At 39.8% G+C, this 25,376-nt stretch overlaps 5 protein-coding genes across 7 annotated transcripts in view; 4 read left to right on the forward strand and 1 right to left on the reverse strand.

Annotated features, from left to right (window-relative positions):
* The first annotated feature begins 1,031 nt into the window (after window positions 1–1,031).
* On the forward strand, window positions 1,032–3,014 carry LOC113013295 (trypsin-3). The gene is made up of 5 exons (XM_026154092.2): window positions 1,032–1,218; window positions 1,636–1,792; window positions 1,937–2,075; window positions 2,152–2,403; window positions 2,689–3,014. The coding sequence occupies exons 1-5, from the start codon at window positions 1,161–1,163 to the stop codon at window positions 2,839–2,841; spliced, it is 759 nt and encodes a 252-aa protein (XP_026009877.1). The 5' UTR covers window positions 1,032–1,160; the 3' UTR covers window positions 2,842–3,014.
* A 2,592-nt stretch (window positions 3,015–5,606) lies between these two features.
* Window positions 5,607–10,066, forward strand: pink1 (PTEN induced kinase 1). The gene is made up of 8 exons (XM_026153984.2): window positions 5,607–6,080; window positions 6,607–6,882; window positions 7,008–7,111; window positions 7,211–7,393; window positions 7,582–7,745; window positions 7,856–7,983; window positions 8,251–8,481; window positions 8,696–10,066. Exons 1-8 carry the CDS (start codon window positions 5,727–5,729, stop codon window positions 8,978–8,980), a joined length of 1,725 nt encoding a protein of 574 aa, XP_026009769.1. The 5' UTR covers window positions 5,607–5,726; the 3' UTR covers window positions 8,981–10,066.
* A 292-nt stretch (window positions 10,067–10,358) lies between these two features.
* Window positions 10,359–13,343, reverse strand: LOC113013246 (tubulin alpha-1B chain). The gene is made up of 4 exons (XM_026153985.2): window positions 12,999–13,343; window positions 11,813–12,035; window positions 11,578–11,726; window positions 10,359–11,484 (listed from the first exon to the last, which is right to left on the reverse strand). The coding sequence occupies exons 1-4, from the start codon at window positions 12,999–13,001 to the stop codon at window positions 10,504–10,506; spliced, it is 1,356 nt and encodes a 451-aa protein (XP_026009770.1). The 5' UTR covers window positions 13,002–13,343; the 3' UTR covers window positions 10,359–10,503.
* A 747-nt stretch (window positions 13,344–14,090) lies between these two features.
* On the forward strand, window positions 14,091–17,315 carry agmat (agmatinase (putative)). The gene is made up of 7 exons (XM_026154167.2): window positions 14,091–14,473; window positions 14,886–15,088; window positions 15,310–15,358; window positions 15,766–15,961; window positions 16,329–16,508; window positions 16,658–16,742; window positions 16,853–17,315. The coding sequence occupies exons 1-7, from the start codon at window positions 14,169–14,171 to the stop codon at window positions 16,924–16,926; spliced, it is 1,092 nt and encodes a 363-aa protein (XP_026009952.1). The 5' UTR covers window positions 14,091–14,168; the 3' UTR covers window positions 16,927–17,315.
* A 5,539-nt stretch (window positions 17,316–22,854) lies between these two features.
* Window positions 22,855–25,376, forward strand: part of hspg2 (heparan sulfate proteoglycan 2) — a 96,862-nt gene continuing 94,340 nt past the window's right edge. For all 3 annotated transcript variants that reach the window (XM_080295438.1, XM_080295439.1, XM_080295440.1), the window contains exon 1: window positions 22,855–23,231. In XM_080295438.1, the coding sequence (XP_080151564.1) occupies window positions 23,163–23,231 (69 nt within the window). In that variant the 5' untranslated portion in view covers window positions 22,855–23,162. The remainder of the gene's footprint in view (window positions 23,232–25,376) is intronic.

A 25,376-nucleotide genomic window follows, 5' to 3' on the forward strand; every position in this document is an offset into this window, starting at 1 on the left:
CAGCTACCGTAAGGCAAGAGGCAGGGTACATCCTGGACATCACCAGCCATTCAGAGGGCTAACACAGAGAGACAGACAGCCATTCCCATTCACATTCACACCTATGGATATCTTAGTCTAAGTGTCTTTGGACTATGGGAGGAAGTCGAAGACTTCATGGAAAATAATACCAACCATTGTTTGTATTTTATCTCTATTAGTCTGCAATAATACAAACACCATAAAGCCAGAGTTTAGCAATGTACTCTTAGCCAGTAAACTGTTTATCATTGTCTGTGATGGCCAGTTATTTCATTTAAATCTCAACTAATACATTTGAAATTTTTAGATGTTTAAATAAGATTCTGATTTTTTTTAGATTTTCATAAAATGAATCATAGAAACCGGAAGTGCTTCTGTCTTTTGTGTTTTTTTAGTTTTGAAATGAAGTTAATCTTGCCAGTGTGACTTTTCTAACTTTATTATTTTATATCCTACATAATCGTGGAAACTATTGCAATCTAATTTCATCTCATTAAAAACATTATCAACATTTAATAGAGAAATAACTGTTGAAGATATTGTTGATCCTGTAGAGGCGTTGCCAACCTAAAAACTGCAAGTATAAAACTTGAGCTTAGAAATGGGCATAATACAAGAGAACACCCTAGCTTTGTCAGGTTGTAGGTCAGTTTCATTGTAGGAGCGTGAGATGGTTACAGAACACAACAAGACGAAAAGATAATTTAAACAAAAGATCTTGACAAGGATATAGTTACACTATAAAAAGAAAGAGGAGAGCATTGGTCTCATCATTTGGAGATACTCTGAAGCTTCCTGTGTCTAGACTTTCAGGTAAGCAAATTTTTATTTTAACCCTTTTTAGTGAAATTGTAATTAATGTTCAACTGTCTAAAAATAATTCACAGTCTCACTATATTTTAAAAATAAAAGCTCATTGTTCAAAAGAATTGAATTAAATGGTCATTTAGTGCTTTTGAAGATATTGTTGATCCTGTAATTGTTGCGATACAGTTTTTAAACAAAGCAAAATAACCAAATTAAGCAAAACTAAGCAAATAATTTATAGTTCATTAGCACGAGCAATTAAAATGACAGTAATTTATGTATATAGAAGCTGCTAGCTGTCGTTGTTCTGTGTTACAGGTATCAATTACAATATGGCTGCTGTGGCAATCACTACTGTGCTGCTTCTTTTGTCTTTTTCAGTAAATTCACGTGAGTTATATCTTTGAATTTTTCATTCCAAGACACTTAGCAAAGGATATGAAATTCTAGTCTCAATGTTTAGATCTAAAGACTAATACACAAAGACTTTAAAACAGCTGACAAAAACAGACATGTTAGTCGATCAGGAGAAATTTTCTGTGACGTGGCTGTAATACTGCTGTCTGACTCAGTTTATGAAGCCAGACAATACTGTAGAAATGAATACAGAACTGGAATATTATAAGGAGCTTGGAACAAAAACAACTAGACTTCTTTAAGTTAAGAAACTTACTAGAATATTCTGCTTTTTTTTTTTTTTTTTTTTGTTAAGGCACATTACCCTGACAATCTATCTTTTTTGTTGTAAACCAAAAGAACGTAAAATATAGAGACAAATTGTCTGATTCGCTCTGTCTTTCGTCACAGAGAAAGAGAATACAGGAAGGATCATCGGGGGTCAAGAGGTCGAACCATACTCTATCAAATACCAGGCATCCCTTCAGACTGAGGTCGGGGATCACTATTGTGGAGCCACGCTAGTTCACCCAGAGTGGGTGGTATCTGCTGCCCACTGCTGGAGACCGTAAGTACTGACACCATACAGCAAGATTGCAGCTTTACTAATAAACATTAATGAAAATGTTTAATAATTATTGATGGAAAAAGGTCTGTTTTGAAAGAACATATGTGAAATTCTCATTTCGTTTTGTCTCTTTCTGTTTAACAGGAGTAATTTTATGAGGGTTGTGCTATGTGAGCACAGCCTGATCAAAACAGAGGGATTTGAACAGATCTTCAATGTCTCAAAGATATATGTACACAATTATAATTTCAGGACATATGAGAATGACATCATGCTTATTAAGGTAAGTAGGACTTGTACTTAGCTACAAAAAATGTGATCTCACAATGGTACCACCCTAACTTTGGTTTGTGTTACAGCTTAGCAGACCAGCACAGCTGAATGCTTATGTTCAGCCAGTTCTGATACCTGATGAAGGTACCCCTCCCTTTAGTGGCACCTGCATAGTGAGTGGCTGGGGAGTGACACAGGTTTACAGTTACACCCTCTCCCCTGTGCTACGTGCTGTGGATGTAAGAGAAATACCTTACTGCACTTGGTATTACTGGGGCAGGATCAAACCAGGTATGCTTTGTGCTGGATCTCCATACGGGGGAAAGGACTCTTGCCAGGTATACATTCATGGAAAACATGATTTATTTTGTGTTTGTGGTATGCTTAATTACTACTTAGCAACTGCATTTTGTAGAGTAATACTATTTTTAAATGAATATTTCCTCTTAAATTTATAGGCAAAATGACACCTGTTATATATGCTATAAAATATATTTTAACCAGTGATGATTTACATATAATTTCAGTGTCATTTTAATAATATTTAACATTTTCCATTTAAGGGTGAATGTGAAATGCTCTATTATCAAAAAACAATCCTGATTTGTTGTGGTACTCCACAGGGCGACTCCGGGGGCCCCCTTGTCTGCAATGGCTACTTTGAGGGCATTGTCTCCTGGGGTATTGGCTGTGCAAATCAGTACTACCCTGGTGTCTACACCAGAGTCAGGAGCTATATTCAGTGGATTAACTGGGTTATTGACAACACACCATGAGCGATTTTTTTCAAAAACAGTTAAATGAACATAATTTTCAGATGGGCCTGAAATGAATAAATATTAACGTTAGGAATTTCTAAAATGTTCCTGGAAATATGTCAATATTGCACCTATAATTAATTGATTGTCACTCTTTTTTCTGATAGGGAATAATAAAAGAAAGACTTGTTGTTATGATATCCTTTTTATTTTTTGTTGGTACTATAGCAGTATAATTAGTAACTGTGTTAATCATTCAAAGTGAATAGTACTATTGAAAAATCACCAATGTTGTTGTTTTCACATGAATCAATTTTCCTATTATGCCTGTTACTACAAGCAAAACCTCTTATATTTTATTTAAGCTTCATTGTAAATATGACAGTTTCAATTAGTGCAGCTTTAAGAACAATTTTACCAATGCACTGGGTCTATAAACTGACAAGTGATACTTGCTACTACTACTAGTATGGAATAAAAGGTTAACCCATCCACAGTGACAGTGAAGATGCTGATTGTCTGTATCATGCTTCTATCAGTCTCTTGTGTTCAAAGTCCAAAATGTCCAAAAGTTGCTTAGAATATAAAAATCAACAAAGTGCTCAATTTTTCTTCACAAAGAAGAGCTGACCTTTATATGTTCATAAAACACATAGCAAATGGTTACATAATGCAGCTAGACAAACAAACAAATATTTTAGTAATCTGTCAAAAACCTGTTTAAAACTCAAAATTATCGACTTCACTGAACTCGGGTCTTGTTTTAAACATAAAGAACTCCTTAGGAAAGTGTTTACTCGTGTTATAGAGCAACTTAGGGCAGCTGTGGCATTAACCTCACACTGGGTGCCTAATCAAGTTGTTGGGTACTGTATCTAAACAACTAAATATAGAAGCTATCCTGCTGCACACTGAATAATTACAGCTTCTCTCTGGTGCTGGTTTCTGTTGTTAAGCTAAACCTAAACATTCATGCTCACATTCACACCTACGCCAGTTAACCTAACAAAGTTATAACATATCCTAAAAAGCTCTGATTAAAAATAATGGCATGCTGGGAAGTATATTACTGGGAAATTCATGTGAACCTGTTGAGGTTAACTATAATTTAACAGTGAAACATTATGACTACGAATAAGTTGAAAATAGTGCAGTAAGTGTGTATGATACATCCTGGTCCAGTGGAAATGATTGTTAAATGAAGACTTTTATAAATCAGTGTCCTTGTTTGGCACAGTGACCCCATCTAGTTAGTTGGTTATGCATGTGCTAAACTAACAACAAACAACGAACGAACAAACAATGATCTACACAAAATGAAAATAAGGTTTAAAAAAGTGCCTTTAACCTTGGTGGGTTTTCAAACTTTTTAAGAGTATACACACAGTATCTGACCTCTACTGTGTGTGTGTGTGTGTGTGTGTGTGTGTGTGTGTGTGTGTGTGTGTGTGTGTGTGTGTGTGTGTGTGTGTGTGTGTGTGTGTGTGTGTGTGATAATTACATTTACCAAAAAGGATTAGGTGGTCATTTGAACTTGTAATATTGTATGTCAGGGGCATTCTCTCTGCTTTTTTTTGTTGTTGTTTACAGTAAGGTGACTGGATCCTACCCAATGGAACTTCAGAGATAAACTATACATGCTACAGGTTTGGCATTGATCATGTGATCAAGCAAATGCTACCATTTGTCCAATTTTTTATAAGCATTAATGGAAGCTAAATTTGTTTTTATAGTCTTATGCTACAGATTTTGTACACTTGTGTGGTTTTGTACACTTGTGTGGTTCCTCTGTAGTTGCATAACTGTTAAGTTTAAATTAATAATTTTAGTAGTGATGAATTAATGATTAAAATATCTCTTATTTGAGCCACACATTTCTTGTGAGATCATACATTTCATCTCCAAAAGTTGATTCTGTTCATCTGGACGTAGCGTGGGAGAAACGTTTCGTGACTCATCCAAGTGATGAACAGAATCAACTTTTGGAGATTTACTTACCTGGATGATTGAGCATGCATCAAGACAACATACATTTTAAATAAAAGATGGATATAGTCACCTTGATGTTTAGAGAAGTCAGGTTGTGAAGCTTCAGGCTGAGCATTTTCACCAGTTTATATCAGGACTGTGAAACTGAGGGACACTGCACACCCACTGGCCAACATGTCAGTGACATGGTAAAGCTTCACCCTCCTTTTGACCAGAATTCACTAAATTAACATGTTGTATCCAACATACAACAAAACTATGAACTGACAACACTTACAACAGCAAACCTAATTAGCAAGCTTCATTTATAAACTGTACAGGTGTAATGCACAGATACAGATATTCACTAATTAGTGCAAAGTAACAGATTCTTGGGTGGTCTGTACCACATAGGCAAGCCATAATTTTTGTCAGTTTTCTAATAAAATAAGTATCCACATGGGTAGTTGGATGACTTTTTAAAAGAAAAAAAAGAAAAGAAACAAACAGAAAAGAAAAGAAAAAAATCTACATCACCTTGAGTAGTTAAGGAGGGAGAAACTACTCAAACATTTTTGTGTCAGGCCTTAAACAACCTTTTAAATGCCATTGGGGACTGGGTTGTTATACATTTTTTTTTAAATATATAGTGTGCTCGGCAGCCCAGCATAAATTGAACCTCTAGTGATCCTGTATTTGTGACATGATTAAATGTATTTGTGTTTATACCCTGATATGTCCCCTGATCGTTAAACGCCACCCTCCGGTAAACGAAAAGAAGACAGTCTAAAGGTTTGCGCATGCTCAGCAGCAGCAGTTATTGTTTTGTTTACATAACGCTGTCCTCTTGTGGGGCCTTTCGAGAGCTAGGCGTAGAGAGCTAGGCAGAAGTAAAACTTCGTTGTAGCAGCTTAAGTTACCTGTCCGGGTAAATTATGTCTGTGAAACACGCTATTAGCCGGGGACTCGAGTTGGGCCGGTCGGTCTTTCAGCTCGGTCTCCTGAAATCCGGTGGCCGACTCGCAGCAAAGCTCCGAGCTGACCGTTTCCGTGCAGGCCCGTCGGTCCGCACCGCTCAGCCTCAGGCTTTCCTGCCGTCTCGGTACCGCTATTACCGCACTTCTCTGAAAGGCCTGGCAGCTCAGCTTCAGTCCGCCGGCTTCAGGAGGTTTGCTGGCGGGTCCCCGCGTAACAGAGCTGTATTTTTGGCTTTCGGTCTCGGTGTGGGGCTTATCGAACAACAGTTGGAGGATGACAGAAAGAGTGCTTCAACATGCCAGGAGATCCAGGTATGGTATCTAAAAGTAGGTCACAGTAGGGTACCTAAGCGACATTTAAGTCGTTAAGTGTAGTAGCTTCTGACAAAGTGGTTTGTTAGTAGTCGTTTTTCTTTTAGTCTTTATTTTCATGGTTATTTGCCGTATTGGGGGTTTTTTTCACTGAAAGTTTGTTTATTTGTATCTTCACCAATTCTGCATATTGTTTTTACATTTATGAATGTTTTGTTGATACGGTAATGCATAGACCCAAGATTTGTGTACGTTCTTTAATTTTCATGCTGTTTGCACTGAGGCCTGAATGGATAACCTGGTTGCAATCTTGCATTAATTTACTTTTTATTATTTTAATATGTCTCTAGCTGCGTCTATAACAAGTGTAGGTACATTTGGGGGCTTTAAAAAGTTGTTGTATACAGTCTGATTGTTTTTCCTTTTTTTTTTCTTGACTAAATTTGTTTATAGCACGTGATTGATATGAACATATCTTTGTGTAGCTTATTATTATTATTATTATTGTTATTGCTTTCCCCTGCAGGCTGTTTTTAGAAAGAAGAAATTCCAGAGTCCATTTAAGCCATTCACCTCTGGATATAAACTGGAGGATTACATTCTAGGGAACCAGATTGGGAAAGGCTCCAATGCAGCTGTGTATGAGGCTGCAGCTCAGTTTGCTCCTCCAAAGCAAAGTGCCAGAAAATGCTCCCTGGTGCAGATAAAAGAAGGTGAAGTGGAAGCTGAGGCACCTCGATCTCTGACATGCTGCTCACTAAGGAACTTCCCTTTTGCTATTAAGATGATGTGGAACTTTGGGGTGGGTAGTATACTAATGGTTTGATAATGATTTCACATCTGTTTTAGGTTTTAATCCTCTGTATGAAAACAAACGAAAAAGAGCCACACATCAGTACCGACGGGTATTTTGCTATTTGTTTGCAGGCTGGGTCATCAAGTGAGGCCATCTTAAAGTCTATGTCTCAGGAGCTGGTCCCTGCAGGTCCTCATGCCTTAAAGCAGGAAAAAGAAGAAATTACTCTGGATGGGTAAGTATTATAACCTCAGTTCTTTTTATTCCTGCCTCAGAGTGGTGACCTAAGGATAGGAAACGTACTAATGAATGGCTGTGATTTCTCTACATGCAGACATTTCGGAGTCCTGCCCAAAAGAGTGTCAGCACACCCTAATGTAATCCGAGTGTACCGGGCTTTTACTGCAGATGTTCCATTGCTACCAGGTGCTCAGGAGGAATATCCAGATGTTTTGCCACCCAGGCTTAACCCTACAGGCCTGGGCAACAATCGCACTCTTTTCCTGGTCATGAAGAAGTAAGACCTACCTTCCTACCTACCTCAGTCCAACCCAGTATGTGTGCTAGAAACATTGTGTATAAAAAAATAAAAAAAAGTCACTGTCTTTGTTTTCAGAGATTTTTATTATTTTGTTGGGGTTTTTTTTATAGTGTACGTGTCAGGTCATTTTTATTCAGTAACTTCACAGATTTTTTGTGTCATAGCTATCCATGCACACTGAGGCAGTACCTGGAAATGTCCACACCAAGCCGCAGGCAGGGCACTCTGATGGTGCTGCAGCTCCTTGAGGGGATTGACCATTTGTGCAGAGAGGGTGTCGCTCACAGGGATCTAAAATCAGACAACGTGCTGTTGGAATTCGACTCAGGTCCGAACAAAATTCTGTCAATAACAGAACAGTTTAAAGCCAAATGTAAACTATGCCAGCTTGAGGTCTGTTTGGGTCACCGGTGTTATATTGATTTGTCCTTTATGCAGATGGTTGCCCCCGTTTAGTGATTTCTGACTTTGGATGCTGTCTGGCCCAGAGCGATTCTAGTCTGCAGCTGCCCTTCAACAGCATTTGGGTCAGCAAAGGAGGGAATGCTTCACTTATGGCTCCGGAGGTAAGATTAAAAATGTCTTTATTGTAACTGAGTAGCCACAGTTGCTGCGCCATCTCTTATTGGTGACTATTAAGACTGAATTTTGTGACTTTTGCCTCCACTCTGGTTATAACCGGAGGTGACACTTGGATACCATTCAAGTAACCTAATTGTATCTTTGTGTTTTGAAATGAATCATTAAGATAAATAAGAATTCATATAAATAGATAATTTGCAGTTAACCAGATATTTAATCACTTTAATTTCTCATAATTTTTCTGCCATCAGGTGGCCACTGCAGTTCCAGGATGTGGTGTGGTGCTTGACTACAGCAAGGCAGATGCCTGGGCCGTGGGCGCCATTTCCTACGAGATATTTGGACAGCAAAATCCATTCTATCGAGCAGTGGGGCTGGAGAGCAGGAATTACCAGGAGAAGCAGCTTCCTCCTCTACCCTCCAGTGTTCCAGCTGATGTGCAGTTCGTGATACGCTTACTTCTCAGGAGGAACCCAAACAAGGTAAAGAAGGGGCTGTGTTTAGTTTAATATTTAAGTTTTCAGTAAAAGAGAGCTAAAACAATATAGTTTCATTTATTAAACCAAAACATTGAACTAAAAAAAATCACAATTCTCTCAACACTAAGGGGAATTGTGAAGTTAACATTTTCTGTAGATTTACCTGAGAGGCATCTCTACCATTCCACTACTGAAACATGTTCTTCATACCCTGCAGCGCCCCACTGCCCGTGTGGCAGCTAACATGCTACATCTGAGCCTCTGGGGTCGGAAGGCTCTGGCTAACCAGGACAGTGTGGGCATGAGGAAGCTGGCTGATTGGTTGCTCTGCCAGTCTGCTGTGGTTCTCCTTAAGGGCTGTCAGGGGCCCAGTGGGAACAAAGTGGAGGCGGAGCTTCAGAGGAGTTTCCTGGCTAACTTAGAGCTGGAGGACCTGCGCACTGCTGTAGGCTTCCTCCTCTATGGGCGAGAGCAGAGCCAGGCCTGCGTGCTGTCTGTCTAGATTAACTCAAACACGTAGCTGAGAGTCACTGATATGGATAAACTGGGGCTTAAAATTGCTTTCAATACTCAGACTTCTGTATGTGTGGTATTTATTGTTTTAGCTGTAACATCTAATGGCTGTGGGTATTGTTTGATTATTTATCATGAATTGCCAAGTGGTGTAATTCTCCCTTTTCAAGAACCCGACCCTCAAACCTGTGTCCTCTAATGCTGCTAATGTTACTTATCTGCATTTCTCACATACTTGTGAATATGTTTCACTTGCCATCATCACTGTATCAGCAGGAATTCAAGCACTTCAAACATTCAAGTGTTATTGGTACCCATCATACAAAAATGCAGTTTGTCTTACACGTGCAATGCATTGTGGATTACTGAGACGGCTGCTGGGGAGTGATTGTGTTTAATTTTTCCCAACATTTGAGTTGCTTCGCAGCAAGAAATTCTATTATGTGAGTGGATATTTTGTTTTCCAAATTATGATACACTTTTTCAAATCAGCCTGTGGGGGAAAAAACAAACAAAAACTCACATTCATGCAGTTATTTTTGCAACTATGAAAATTTTTTGTACCAGTAAATGTGGAGGTCAATACAGATCAAGTTAGACTCTACTGTGTAGGGTAAGACCAAGTGAAAGGTTCACAAGTAGGACATAAAGTTGCCCCTTGATCTGGTTGTCAGTGGATATGTGTGTTGCAGTCAGTTGTACACTGATATTTCACAGCTAAGGAACATAGACCTGTCCTAAATGCTAGAACATATGAATCACATTGATCCTGATGTGTCATGCATGAGTAATTAATTAATCTTAAGGATCTGACTTTGTTCCACATTGCTGCTGTTTGCACTTTATGCTCATGTTATGCACCTGTTCAGAGCTGAGGTTTTCAGCTAATATAATATACAGATTTCATAATAATTGAAATATTGGGACTTAATCCTTCATATTAGGATAATCTACTGTCAAAAAGAATGAAAGGGATGCATGTATATGGCTTCCTACAAAAGATTATAAGATGGATTTTAGATGTATGTCGTTTTTTTTGCAGTGTTTCAGAATAAAAGTGTTAAAGAGCCCTGAAGTGGTTGTTCAAGTTCTTTCCTTTGTCTTTAGATATTTTCAAAATAAATAACTCGTATTGGTGATATAGTAATATCCATACATTTTTTTTTTAAAATTTTGATGATGAATATTATTAGCACTGTTTGTGAAATAACAAGTTGCGGCCTGATCTTAAATGTCTTTTTCTTGGAGTTCCAAAGCAGATTTCACCTGGATTTTTCCATGTGATCTTGGACAAACTAAAATTGTTTCTCTAAAAATCCCTCACAACTTAAAGGTGTTGTTATGCAAAAAAAGGTTTGATACAAGACTTCATTTTTCAGAAACTTTATTTAAGACAGAGCCATATTAGCATTTTAATAATTTATACTCTGAACAAAGTCAAACGGGTAATAAATAGACTGGAATGTATTTAGGAACACACTGAAGTTTCCTGTATAATCCCTCATGACCCTTTCAGTACTCCTCTCCTTCCTCTTCTCCTTCACCCTCAATAGAATCAACTCCCACCTCCTCATAATCCTTCTCCAGAGCTGCCATGTCCTCTCTGGCCTCGGAGAACTCTCCCTCCTCCATACCCTCACCCACGTACCAGTGAACAAAGGCACGCTTAGCGTACATCAGATCGAACTTGTGGTCGAGCCGAGCCCAGGCCTCTGCAATAGCAGTTGTGTTGCTCAGCATGCACACAGCCCTCTGGACCTTGGCCAGATCTCCACCAGGAACCACAGTGGGGGGCTGGTAGTTGATGCCAACCTTGAAACCAGTGGGGCACCAGTCCACAAACTGGATGGAGCGCTTAGTTTTGATGGTGGCAATGGCAGCATTGACATCTTTGGGTACCACATCACCACGGTACAAAAGGCAACAGGCCATGTACTTGCCGTGGCGAGGGTCACATTTCACCATCTGATTGGCTGGCTCAAAGCAGGCGTTTGTGATCTCAGCCACTGAGAGCTGCTCGTGGTAAGCCTTCTCGGCAGAGATGACTGGAGCATAGGTGGCCAGGGGGAAGTGGATACGGGGGTATGGCACCAAGTTGGTCTGGAACTCTGTCAGATCAACATTGAGGGCACCATCAAAGCGGAGGGAAGCAGTGATGGAGGACACAATCTGACTGATCAGCCTGTTCAGGTTGGTGTAAGTAGGACGCTCGATATCGAGGTTCCTACGACAGATATCGTAGATGGCCTCGTTATCTACCATGAAGGCACAGTCAGAGTGCTCTAGGGTGGTGTGGGTGGTCAGGATGGAGTTGTAGGGCTCCACCACAGCGGTGGACACCTGGGGAGCTGGGTAAATGGAGAACTCTAGCTTGGACTTCTTGCCGTAGTCGACAGACAGACGCTCCATCAGCAGGGAGGTGAAACCAGAGCCGGTGCCACCGCCGAAGCTGTGGAACACCAGGAAGCCCTGAAGACCAGTGCACTGATCAGCCTGAGGAGAGAGAGGGAGAGACAGCAACCAGATAAGAGATATACCCATCAGTTAGGTCATTTATGCAGGATTCTTCTGCTCTGATTTACCCACCAGTTTACGAATCCTGTCCAGAACCAAGTCAATGATTTCTTTGCCAATGGTGTAGTGTCCACGGGCGTAGTTGTTAGCAGCATCCTCCTTGCCAGTGATCAGCTGCTCAGGGTGGAACAACTGGCGGTAGGTCCCAGTGCGCACCTCATCTACAAAAAACCACCATTAAGAAATTATGTAAGGGTTTTAACAAATTAAAGAGGCAACAGCGATAAGTTTATTTCTAGAAGTTTACCGATGACAGTGGGCTCTAAGTCGACAAAAACAGCTCTGGGAACGTGCTTTCCAGCTCCAGTCTCACTGAAGAAGGTGTTGAAAGAATCGTCTCCACCACCAATGGCTTTGTCACTGGGCATCTGACCGTCTGGCTGGATCCCATGTTCCAGGCAGTAAAGCTCCCAGCAGGCATTGCCAATTTGGACACCAGCTTGACCAACGTGGATGGAAATACACTCACGCTAGTGTAAGGGGAAAAAAGATTTGGATTAAAAACAAAGACGAGTCTTCCACTTGCTGAAGATAACCAGTTTTCAGAACAGTTTTTGCTAATTAAAAAAAGGAGGGATAAAACACATTAATCGGGCTCACAAATGAAACAATCACTGTATTTTAAATTGCCTTTAACACAACTGCTTAAATTACATTTTCCCTACCTTGCACAAGAAACCGTTAATAATACATTTTCTATATTCTATTATAACATTTGGATTGAGTCTCAGTCTGCCATTTATTTTACAGAAGCCCATGCATTTTGTGCTGCGACATAAAACTGCCTACTGCAGGATTACTGTAGACAGAGAGGATTATCTAGGTCAGACATGTTGCAGTGTGCTGGCTCTTTAAAAAGACACATTCAGATCATCCACTGGGGTTATATGTAACACAATTTGTGCTGTATTTGATTTTATGGTATATTTTTAAGCATATATGATATTAGGGATGGCTTAGTTTTATATAACACACAAACACAATATGGTGTATTATGTCACTGACATAATTATTTTTTAGAAAAGAGGACACTGCATTTATGTAACATACATTTACATACACGTTGTGTTAAATGGCTGGAGATCATGTTCAGAAATTGATAAGGGAGCCAATGGAAGGCAAGTGGACAAGGCTAGTGGTGAAGACTAAGATGATTTACAGGAGTTGTGTAGGATAAGGATCAGGCTCTTCCATATGAATGTAATTTATCATTTAAGTACGAACTTAACGAACTGACGACATCTCACACTATTTCTATTCGCAATTATGTATGATCACAGTAAGCTGCGGAATACTGCATGGCAACAAGCACGGTTGCAGTAATTTGGAAAGAAACAGATCTGAAAAAACGACCTAGTTTAATTTCCACATATGTTAGACTTAAACAGTAACAAATAAGCAAGTCAAATGTTAGAAATTAAGGTCTCGCTTACCATGATTGCTTGTCGGTATTATGCAATGTAATGAAACAAGCCAAAGGAGTGTCTGCGACTGAGGTGCTCGGTGTCTGAGGCTGCTGTGATGACGATCTTCGCTCTGCCTCTTCAGGAGGACAGGTGAAGTGCACAAACTGAAAATCCTTCTCCGTCTGGCGCAGTAATTGTTTCCCATTCAGAACCTCCAATGTGCGATAAGAGGCTTTCGGGAGCTAATTCCTCCTCCGCTAAGGCGTGAGTCGGTAGGATTATGCAGGACAATATAATACAGGACTGTGCAAAAAAGAGAGCAGAATTTCATAAAATCTGGTAGGAGGCAAGACCCTCGGATGTCCTTTTTCTAATAAATAAATAAATAAATAAAAAGGGGTATTCGCTTTGCTTGTGTAAATCAATGCAATTAGCCAGAAACCTGTTATCTTGAGTAAAGCCACGGCATCACAATGGAAGCTATATTGTTTGGAGATCCGAGAGAATAAAATAAAAAAGGCTTAATTCAGGAAAATGACAAATACTTCAGCCGTTGAACTCCACTTATGTGGTCGTGTACATTGAACAAATGGCTTGGCTGACGTGTCCAGGAGCAAAAGTAACTTTGAAATTACAAATTTGGCTTCCTTTTAAATTTCAATCTTATCACAGCTGTAATATTGCATTTTTCCCTATATATTTTCTTCTACATTCTACTTTAATGAAGTCATTAGCAAAAATCATAGAACTCGCATTCTGTCGATCGAGAGTATTATAACTACTTTATATGTATTCTTCAAAGTTTTGTTTATCAATCATTCATAACGCTGGTCCTCTTCCTGATAGACGGTCACAGCTGGTTTCTCCCTCGATTACTCATTTGCAGACTCTTGCTGCCTTCAGGGCTCCGAATCATGCTGTGACTTATAAGACCTATAAGAAAAGTAATGAATTAATCAGTCGCCTAACAAAGATGTGCATTACTTAACCTGCATAATAAGAATCAATTTGTGCATCCAATATCACAGTGTGTACAGTGCAAATTAATAAGTTAAATAAATACTGTTCAACTATACTTTTTCATTACGCTGCTCGACGCAAAACAAAATATTACGAGCATACAATAAAGCACTAAAGTAGCAGAAGTCCTTTAAAGGCCTGCTGACACAACTTAACTTTACGCTCAAGTTAGCAGGCATGTCGTCGCTTCGGAGAAACTTGCATTTGAGTCGTACCATTACCGCTGCAGCAGCGGACTTTTTCGCCTTGCAGCCACGACAGACTTTGGCTCTTTGCAGCGACAGACGAGGCCTTTGCATAAATCCGAACAGACAATGCTCAGGGAAACGCTACAATGTACCACCGAGCGCCGAGTTTGTTGCCAGGGTGGCCGGGATCCCCACCATGGCCAAATTACCTTACCAGGACACCGCAGAAGGGCTTGATGCAGCGTTTGTTGGCGTCCCAATTGATACCGGGACCTCGAACCGACCTGGCGCAAGGTAGTGTTTTTCTCTGCAGCTAATATTTAAACGTATGGGCCTGCTGCTCCGTAGACTGTCATTGGATGCATGCATAACAAAGCTGATGTTTTCAGGCGTTTAAAGATAGATTTAAGTTTCACTTTTGTAATTAAAGTGACTAAATTAATCTTATCCTCATGTTGTGCAAAACTTCACAGACCATCTTGTACACAATTGACACATATATAGGCAACAGAAATCCTCAGCTGCAGGGAATGTACAAAAGCTGAAACGTCCAAATTCATTTTGACCACCCAATACCTTACTGTGTACAGTAAACACTATTTTCATGCCATCAAGGTTAAAAATTGTCACAATAAAAAAAAAAAATGCAAAATCCAAGCAGCAGCCATTGTGCTTGAACAATCATAGCTGTCATCCTGGTTCACAGGTTTGGCCCACGACAGATCAGAGTTGAGTCGGCCATGCTGAGGGCTTACAACAGTGGCACCAGGGCAGCACCTTATGAGTCCCTCGTGGTTGCTGATATTGGGGATGTGAACGTTAATGTGTATGACCTGAAAGACACTTGCAAACGCATCAGGGAGGCCTACAGAAAGATCCTGGCCACTGGCTGCATCCCGCTAACTATGGGTGAGAAGAAAACTGATCTCTAGAGGTGAAGAAAACGCTCTAAAAGTGCCCTTGCTCACATTTTATTCAGACAGTTGCACAGATAGTCAAGGATAGCTCAGTAAATATTTAACAAAGCACAGTGTTGTAATACATGTTCAATTATTAGCCATTTAGATAGCTCTATAAACCAAAGAGAAGATTTGATCAAAGGTTGGATTTTAAGGAAGTTTTGTCTGCAGGTGGCGATCACACTATTGCTTACCCAATCCTGCAAGCCGTTGCTGAGAAGTAAGTGTGCTTTATTCCTAGGAACTACATGTGATGCAAATTATTTGAAGTTGAGACTGCTGATACAGTGCTACTTTTTTACACACTTTAGGATACAATAAACATTGTTTTGATCTGTGTTGAACTGTCTTAACACGGCTATTAAGCATTTTTCCCTCAAACTTCCAAAACTGTACAGCCTACAAATCCAAAAATGCATGATTCAGGTGTCGCTTGAGTTATGCATTCTTGTATTCACTGACTTTACAATCTGAGAATGCAATAAAATGAAAGAATACTGTTTTGTGTGAATTGGGTTTACTGAGAATGCAGGAAGAGTCCTCAGTTAATATATATAGCTGCCACTGATAAACTTCCTCTTTAACCATTTTATACCCCATGCCCTTGTTCCTGTGATAATTTGTTAGGCATGGCCCAGTGGGTTTGATCCATGTGGATGCTCATGCTGACACCAGTGATGTGGTATTGGGGGAGAAAATAGGCCACGGGACTCCATTCAGACGATGTGTGGAGGAAGGATTACTGGACTGCAAGAGAGTGGTCCAGATTGGCCTTCGGGGTTCAGGCTATTCTGCCGACTCATATGAATGGAGTCGGGCACAGGTACTCTGCTAGGTTACTGTTTCATGTGTGTAAAGCATGCTTATGTAGCATATATTTTTTGGCGTTGGATAAATAAACCTTTACTTGCTTGTTCCCCATAGGGAAATGCCTCAGATAAATTCAACATAATGGTTTTGGCATTTTGTCTGGAGAGTAAATGCTGTATAACTGGATTAATATAAAGTTGCAAGAATCTATGCTAATAATTGGTATATTTTATATCTTTATTGTGCTTGTTTTTTGACAACAAGATGCAAATGCTTTCATCTAGAACAAGGGCATTTTATGGCACTGACTCGGAGATGCCATATGTCTCAAAATAATTTTCTCATAACAAGGCTACTATGTGTTTTTTCTACTCCTCTAGGGCTTCCGTGTTGTGCAAGTGGAAGAGTGTTGGTTCAAATCTCTTGCGCCTTTAATGGATGAGGTCAGGAATCAGATGGGCAAAGGTCCAGTATACCTCAGTTTTGACATTGATGCTCTTGACCCTGGCTTTGCTCCTGGAACAGGCACACCTGAGATAGCAGGGCTCACTCCCATACAGGTAATCAAAGTGCTAAAGACACCTCAAAGTTTACTATACTAGTTACTAGCTATATATAAACAAAACTACATACACCAAGCAAGGAAATGTTGTATTTTCTGCTGCATTATTAATTCATTTTTTCAATCAATCGTCACGATTGGATTTAGGGAGTTGAGATTATTCGGGGATGCCATGGTCTGAACCTTGTTGGATGTGATCTAGTGGAGGTGTCACCACCCTACGACACCACAGGTGCTTTTTTTAACATTTAAATTCTTTTGAAATTCCAATTTTCTTTCTAATGTATTTTTTCCCTCTTGTCCTCTTATTCATTTCATTTTTTTCTTTCATTCTGTCAACAGGAAACACTGCATTGACTGGGGCCAACCTCCTCTTTGAAATGTTATGTGTTCTCCCAAAAATTAAGTACTATTGATAAATACTGAGAGCATAGAAGAGAATAAAATGTGTAGTTTTGGAAAAACTCGGACAATCAAATTTTGGTACAGTCATGCTTTGCACTCTTGAATGACACTAAAATATCTGAGGGTAATTACTGTCTTATAAATTGCGAACAAAATGATGAGTATGCCGCAGTGGACACAAGTTTTGATTCTGTAAGTATTGGCTTCATTAGGAAATCCTGCACTCATTCAACAGTGCAGTGCTGCAGATGAGTTTTAAGACCATGACAACTTAAGTGTAGTGCTGTTTGGGTGTACAGAAATGTGAAATTCAGTATTCACCAATGTGCATTTAAGGCAAGAAAGACAAACCGGTCAGTGATTTAAACTAACTGCTGCTTTTAGTAAATACGTAAGGAAATATTATTTTTGAAGTGTCTTTATTTACCTTGACTGCTGAAAACAAGTTTCTTCCTTCTGATATCACAATCCAGTCATAGTGCCTGGCACTCTTGCATTGTTTATGCTGTTGTACAAACTCAGTATATACTGCGCAGGAGCATTTCATTTCTTAAAAGGCTTTTATTTCAACCTTTCAGAAAAATGTTACATGTCTATGGTTTCAAAATTCACGATATGAAAACTGGTTACTAATTCATGTTTTTTTCTAATGCTTGAAATGTGTGTTCTCCAGGTGTTAACACAAATATCATCCTGGCACACTTTGGGCCCTGTAGTGCCAACTGAGCATTGTTTAAATGGCCCAGCATACCTGACTATTGTTGCTGTCCATCATTTTATCACCAGTGTGCACATCTTCTGATGACTGCTGCAAGAAGGATGGCTCAAAATGCCACAAAACTCAAATCATCCTAATCTAGTTCCTTGAACAGAACGCGACCTTCACGAAGTCTATTGTAACTATTGCAAATGACCACTTTAAAAATGTCAAAGTCTGGCTTAGATGCAAAATATGAAAGAAGGAGGGATGACTCAAGGCTTGCACAGTACTGTATTTTATTAGCATTATATAACAGCAGCTATTATAAGAGAGAATTGTACTTTTTCTGAAATGTAGGCCTTGGACACCTTTATATAACTCAAAAAAATACAATATTTTTTTTCAACCAACCTTCTTTTTCCTCTTCTTTTACCCGTCTTCATTTCCTATCTTTTCCCTTTCTTGAAGGGCAGCATAGTGTCACAGGGATTAATACTGCTGTCTCATCAGTCTCCCGGGTGTTTCTGTGTGTAGTTGTCTCCCCCATGCTTGCATGGGTTTATACTTTTCTCCAACCTCTCTGGATGGGTTGTGATTATGGGTTATTCTTCAAGCACTGCTAACTTTAATCTCAGTCTGGCAACACATTATTGGCCATATTTTCTTGACAAAAATGATAGAACAGACACAGTGCCTATAAAATCAGCCAAACTGTATAATTTCATTTAAAAAAATGGTAACATATTCCAGTGGTTGTTGACCTGAAGAGTGTGTGTGTGTGTGTGTGTGTGTATATATGTATATATATATAGATATATATATATATACAGTGGGGCAAAAAAAGTATTTAGTCAGCCACCGATTGTGCAAGTTCCCCCACTTAAAATGATGACAGAGGTCAGTAATTTGCACCAGAGGTACACTTCAACTGTGAGAGACAGAATGTGAAAAAAAAATCCATGAATCCACATGGTAGGATTTGTAAAGAATTTATTCGTAAATCAGGGTGGAAAATAAGTATTTGGTCACCTCAAACAAGGAAAATCTCTGGCTCTCACAGACCTGTAACGTCTTCTGTAAGAAGCTTTTCTGTCCCCCACTCGTTACCTGTATGAATGGCACCTGTTTGAACTCATCATCTGTATAAAAGACACCTGTCCACAGCCTCAAACAGTCAGACTCCAAACTCCGCCATGGTCAAGACCAAAGAGCTTTTGAAGGACACCAGGAAAAGTATTGTAGACCTGCACCAGACTAGGAAGAGTGAATCTACAATAGGCAAGCAGCTTGGTGTGAAAAAATCAACTGTGGGAGCAATCATCAGAAAATGGAAGACATACAAGACCACTGATAATCTCCCTCGATCTGGGGCTCCACGCAAGATCTCATCCCGTGGGGTCAAAATGATCATGAGAACGGTGAGCAAAGATCCCAGAACCACACGGGGGGACCTGGTGAATGACCTGCAGAGAGCTGGGACCAAAGTAACAAAGGTCACCATCAGTAACACACTACAACGGCAGGGAATCAAATCCCGCAGTGCCAGACGTGTTCCGCTGCTGAAGCCAGTGCATGTCCAGGCCCGTCTGAAGTTTGCCAGAGAGCACATGGATGATACAGCAGAGGATTGGGAGAATGTCATGTGGTCAGATGAAACCAAAGTAGAACTTTTTGGTATAAACTCAACTCGTCGTGTTTGGAGGAAGAAGAATACTGAGTTGCATCCCAAGAACACCATACCTACTGTGAAGCATGGGGGTGGAAACATCATGCTATGGGGCTGTTTTTCTGCCAAGGGGACAGGACGACTGATCCGTGTTAAGGACAGAATGAATGGGGCCATGTATCGTGAGATTTTGAGCCAAAACCTCCTTCCATCAGTGAGAACTTTGAAGATGAAACGAGGCTGGGTCTTCCAACATGACAATGATCCAAAACACACCGCCCGGGCAACAAAGGAGTGGCTCCGTAAGAAGCATTTGAAAGTCCTGGAGTGGCCTAGCCAGTCTCCAGACCTCAACCCCATAGAAAATCTGTGGCGGGAGTTGAAAGTCCGTGTTGCTCGGCGACAGCCCCAAAACATCACTGCTCTCAAGAAGATCTGCATGGAGGAATGGGCCAAAATACCAGCTACTGTGTGTGCAAACCTGGTAAAGACCTATAGTAAACGTTTGACCTCTGTTATTGCCAACAAAGGTTATGTTACAAAGTATTGAGTTGTATTTTTGTTATTGACCAAATACTTATTTTCCACCCTGATTTATGAATAAATTCTTTACAAATCCTACCATGTGGATTCATGGATTTTTTTTTTTCACATTCTGTCTCTCACAGTTGAAGTGTACCTCTGGTGCAAATTACTGACCTCTGTCATCATTTTAAGTGGGGGAACTTGCACAATCGGTGGCTGACTAAATACTTTTTTGCCCCACTGTATATATATATATATATGCGCAATTTTATTTGTATAGCACCTTTCTAGACAGAATCACAAAGTGCTGCACATAAGATAACAAATAATAAAAGGGTAAAACAGACAATATAAAAATATCTATCTATCTACAGACTGTAATTTTGTAGGATTATCAGAGTTGCAATATATGTTTTTACTTATTGCTTGTTTACTGCTTTTAATATTTTGTCATTTTTAAAATGAACTTGAGTTCTCTTAGCAAAATATTTACTATATAAAGTCTTGATGTCTTTGTGACATGTAGCTTTATACATGCGGATAATCAACTTGTAATCTGCAAAGTGACTCTGGAGTTACTCTCATTTCCCATCTTTCTAATTTACCAACAGCACTTTTTTAACAAAACGCTGCTTGGGACTTATCTGGTGCAATCGAAGCAGAGGGCAGGGAAAGATATGACATACATATTATGATGAAATGAAAAAGATTGGGACGAGCATCCTATGTGTGCTCCAACTTCTTTCAGCATAACTTCATTTGCATCAGGCTCCAAGGGGCGTTGACCCTTGCTGAGAGAGGGATCATTTCATTTTTTCTGGCTGGTCTGTTGGTTTTTGGCAGCTGTAATCTGCAGCTGAACAGTCCAGCTTCACTGTATCACAGTTACAGTAATATCACAATACATAGTAACAAACAACACTGCTAAGCTACAGGTTTTAAAGGGTCGGACACAAAAAAAAAAGAGAGACTTGATCTTAACTTCTGAATAGTTTTCAATCCATTGTTTATTTACTTCTCCAACTACAAAATAAAACTCTCAAAGGCATGAAATTACATACAATGTATATATACTCCTGGCATTATGCTTCATAAACATGCTGCTGAAACAGTACTTTATTGAACACCAACACACGTTCGGAATTCACAGAGGACTCGTTTGGCGTTTCCAACACGGCCACAAAACAGACAACTAAACAGTTTGTTGAAAGTTAAGTTGACTTTGAGGCCTATAATAATGGGTTAAGACATTTTTTACTTAACTTTTTCACATGATTTTTCCAGAACTTTTCTGCTGACTGCAAGCAAGGGAGTAGTCCCTAAATCACACCACTGTGGTCAGTGAGATGCCTCTTATAAACATTCATAGTCAGACCAGTCAGACCCAGAAATAAGCTCCCTCTTGTATCCAAGAGGCTAGAGGGGTCTATAGAGCACTGGTACAAATTCCTGCTCTTGGAATAACTGCAGCAGTTTAGGTGTTATTTATCCTCTATGCTGTAGCATTTAGTTTATGTAATGGTGGTGTTTATGGTATTACAGTATAATAAAAGAGTTCACTGAGTAAAAGTTTGGAAGTTTATCATAACTTTGTGTGTTTCCAACACTTTTGGTATGCGACCTCTGACAACATAAAACAACTTAAATCCCTTGTCCCTCCTTGCATGTGTCTCAAACGTGTGATTAGGCGCGGCTGGCTCTACTGTGAGGTCTCTGGTGTATTTACCCTTCCACACCTTGTTTTGTTTTCTTTTGACATCTTTTTGATATTCCAAGATGAGACACAGAATTGATTTTTTAGAAGACTGCTTTTGTACAGTAAATGATTCGACTGGATAGGAGCTCAGAGGTGTCAAATTCGCTAGATGCCAACCAAACATGATGAGCCCATTTTGTTCATCTACTTTTAGTCTATTTTCATGAGCAAACTGAAGCAGCCCATAACTGTCTCTATTCAGGGTTTAGCTTTTAATTGGCAACAGCTGCCCTCTCAAACCTCAGAGTGATAAAGTATCACTCTTTTAAATGGTTGGATGCAGACATCCAGTCCTTCAAACAGCTACTGACTTCAGTCCTGACAAACAAGCTTATATTTGGGACGTGTCTCCAGCGACACAGCACACAGCAACGCAAGGCAGTTAAATGGTTGTGGGGGTATCTCTGCACTGGGAGGTCGGTGTGCTGCACTTTAGAACTCCAGTAGAGGGCAACAAAAGCCCAAATATATTGCCAAGAACTGAAGCGACATATTTTCATAAACTCTGCAGCAACACTTTTATTTTCAAACCAATTGAACCAGTCCTGACTGCAAACAGATGGGCACTCTTCATTGCTTTTACTGTTGTCAGTAAATATTGAGTGAGTGGAATTTGTTACAGGAATGCGTCTCCTAAATATATATATATATATATATTTATGAAGCACTAGCATGTCCCCCAGTAGGTAAAGACAAATAACAGATCCCTTTAGGTTAGGTGTTGTTCCTGAAACTTGTTACTTATTTCTGGATAATTCAGATGTGTAGCTAGTTTAAAAATAAACAAAAAGTAACTCATATGTGTTATAATAAAATAATAATTAACTACGCTGTTACACTTGTCCTCATTTAAACACGAATCAGATGGTCAGTAAACAGTTTTAATGTACTTTAGAATTTCATTTTTTAAATTACATTTTAACTGAATTTTCCAACAATTGATCAAATCAGTCCTACAATTACCCATTCAAAATTCCACTTCAGTATCAAAGCCTGTCACTGAGCCACTGTGCCGAATTCGTTCTTTTGGAAATCAAGTAATTTCTGCACTCTTACAGATTACCCGGAATACTTTTGGATTTTTACTTGCAGGATACTAAAGTATTGGAACAGTGGTGCTTTGCTACTTTTGTTCGAGTAAAGACTTAAAAACGTCCTTCACCACCACCACACACTTTATTCTCGGCGACGTCTCCCCACAGTGGTATTAGTTGTACTCTCTTTGAGCACTCCATGAATTCCATTCCGCCTTTTACTTTTCGGCAGCCACTCTCCGCACAGGACTTCCCATTGACTTTGCAAGGCTGCATTCAACCCACCACAAGTCCCAAGTTTCGGAGTGCAAGGGAGAAGAAGCCCCATAGTGTCGATCTTTTTTATTTGCGTAATCTTTTTGAAAAGAAAAAGAGAGAAAAACACGAGAAGGGATCCGTTTTACCTGTTGATGAAGTCCCACCGGGCGTGGGACGCAGCGGAGCAGTCGGGTTTCTAGAAGAAAAGTCTGAAATAGGTGCACCGTTCCAGTGGCCAGGAGGCGTGAAGGACCCTCGTATTCCCCCCTTTCCCCCAGCATTTACAGCCTGTGCTGTGTCGGTGGAAAATGGGCACTCTGACCACTTCGATCTGTGGACTTATCCTCTCTTTCATACTCACATCGCAGCTTTTTACTGTAAGTGAGCTCAAACTTTCTCTTTACGCTTTCATTTTACTTTTAAACTCCCCACTGGCGACTTTATTTATCAGTTGCTTACATAACTCAAATATACAAACAATTTATTCCACTCCCCAAAATCAAGTTAAGGTTAAGAAGCAGTGTCTTTGTATCCTATTAAAAGGTCATATGTTGATAGTAGTGTTGATTGTGGGTAAATGTGTGGCGACGGGTTGCTCACATGCAGGTGGGCTGTATAACTGAATCCAGTCAGCATGAACTGTAAAGATGCTTTTAGAAGTAATATGACAAACTAGAGGCTCCGAGCCGGGCTAAGTTTGTCCATAGAAACAAGCTATTCATAGTCTCCCTGGAGTACTCAACTCCTAAACCTTCTTAAACTTTGTGAGGCTCCATTTTGCGTGGCCTAGGCTTTCTGTTATAACTAAGATATGCAATGTTTGACAATGATTAAAAAAACCGGAAATAACAGAATTCTGTGGTAGTTGGTAGTTTGTGTCTTCTCACATTTAGGCTGAGTGTTTTATTCTGTCCTGGAGAGCCTGGAATTCTTGAGAATAAAAGATGCAGGTCGCTTGAGGGTGATGGCTTGAGTTTTCAGTAATGTTATTCAAAAGGAAAAAGAAATGCATTCACCTCAACATTACCATTGACGTGTATTCAAGAGCGACTGCAGGTACAAAAATGTGCTGTACTGAGAATTTCTTACCTATGTCTGTTTTCACTTAAGGCAGCAGCCAGCAGTTATCTTTATTGAATATTTGTTCATTTATTTACTCGATCCAGTTTTTAGGATGTAAAACTGGCTTGGTATTGCTCATTATGTCCAATTGAGAGCAAACAACAAATGAATGGAACAAATATGAAGTTGAAATATTTTTGCTTGGTAACTAACTAACAAATGAGTGTACAGTCCACACAGTGTTGAATATATTTGTTTGATTAATTACTGATATTGCAGCCTAAGATATTGTTTGTCTTCTTGCCTCTGTGTCTGCGCTGTGAATCATATAGAGGATGACCGTTACCGGGCGGCTGAGAATAGACTGCCCCCACCCTTTGCAAATCCCGTCTGGTGTCTCACCTTTATGCCCTCCAATAAACAGAGCTGTCACGATTGAAATATCTGTGACATCTCTGTGTTGATTTGATCTAAACCAAATCCTTTTTGAATGATGGGACATAGTTGCACAGGTCAGCAGACATAAATCTTTCACATGCTGGACTTGGTGTGTGAGCAGTGGTACGCTTGACGTTTGAAAAGCTGTAGTGTTGAAGTTTTCATGACTTTAAGATATATTTTACATCCGGTGATGCCATGCTATTGAGCACTGAGCTTTTCGTTTGGAGTGGCAGAACATGTATCGCGTGTGTCTTCAGTGTCACCATAAGTTATGTATGTTCAATATCATCGATCTATAGAAGTCAGCTCCAGAGGGCTATTATCACCTGTTGTGTTCTGTCACTGAAAGGTAACATGAGATGGCCTCTACACTTTTACCACAGCCTTGGCTGACTGTTAGGCCAACAACACCAGTATAATTGAATTATCTGTAACCGCAAACAGCATCTGTTTCTGGTATTATGCTTTTGAACTCCAGCAAGCGAACTGTCTCTTGATTCAATTAAGCACACGCGCGTACTGGTGTTACTACGAGATCCTCTTTCCTTCGTGCTGGAATGTCAGCTTCATGCGCAACAGCTCAAGACAATCAAAGTCAATAAAAACTCAGTGGGTGAGAGTTATCCATTAAATAAATAAAAAAGAGTACCCATATCCCACTGTGAACAAGCAGCAGTAAAAGTGTGAAGAATTGTGCGAACCAAACATCGACACAGCTTCATATTTAATAAGAAACAAATGATGACTGTTTTTTTTTCATTATGTCTTTCTTAAGCATATGTAAGCTTGGGAGGTCACTTGGCTTTCTGGGGGTATGACATCAGACTAACCGTGACATTACCACTGACAATTTTGGTACAGAAATTTCTCCCAGTATAGACTGTCATAAGTGTTCCTTGACTTCATTCGGGGCGGCGGGGGAAGGGCAGCTTGGATCGCTATGACTACATAGTCTGAAGTGTGTGTGTGTCATTGGTCTGAATTGTTGTCTTTTTCTGCTGCGTGTAACTCGACCCCTT

Source organism: Astatotilapia calliptera, chromosome 20, assembly GCF_964374335.1.
Source record: "Astatotilapia calliptera chromosome 20, fAstCal68.1, whole genome shotgun sequence".
Lineage (NCBI taxonomy): Eukaryota > Metazoa > Chordata > Actinopteri > Cichliformes > Cichlidae > Astatotilapia > Astatotilapia calliptera.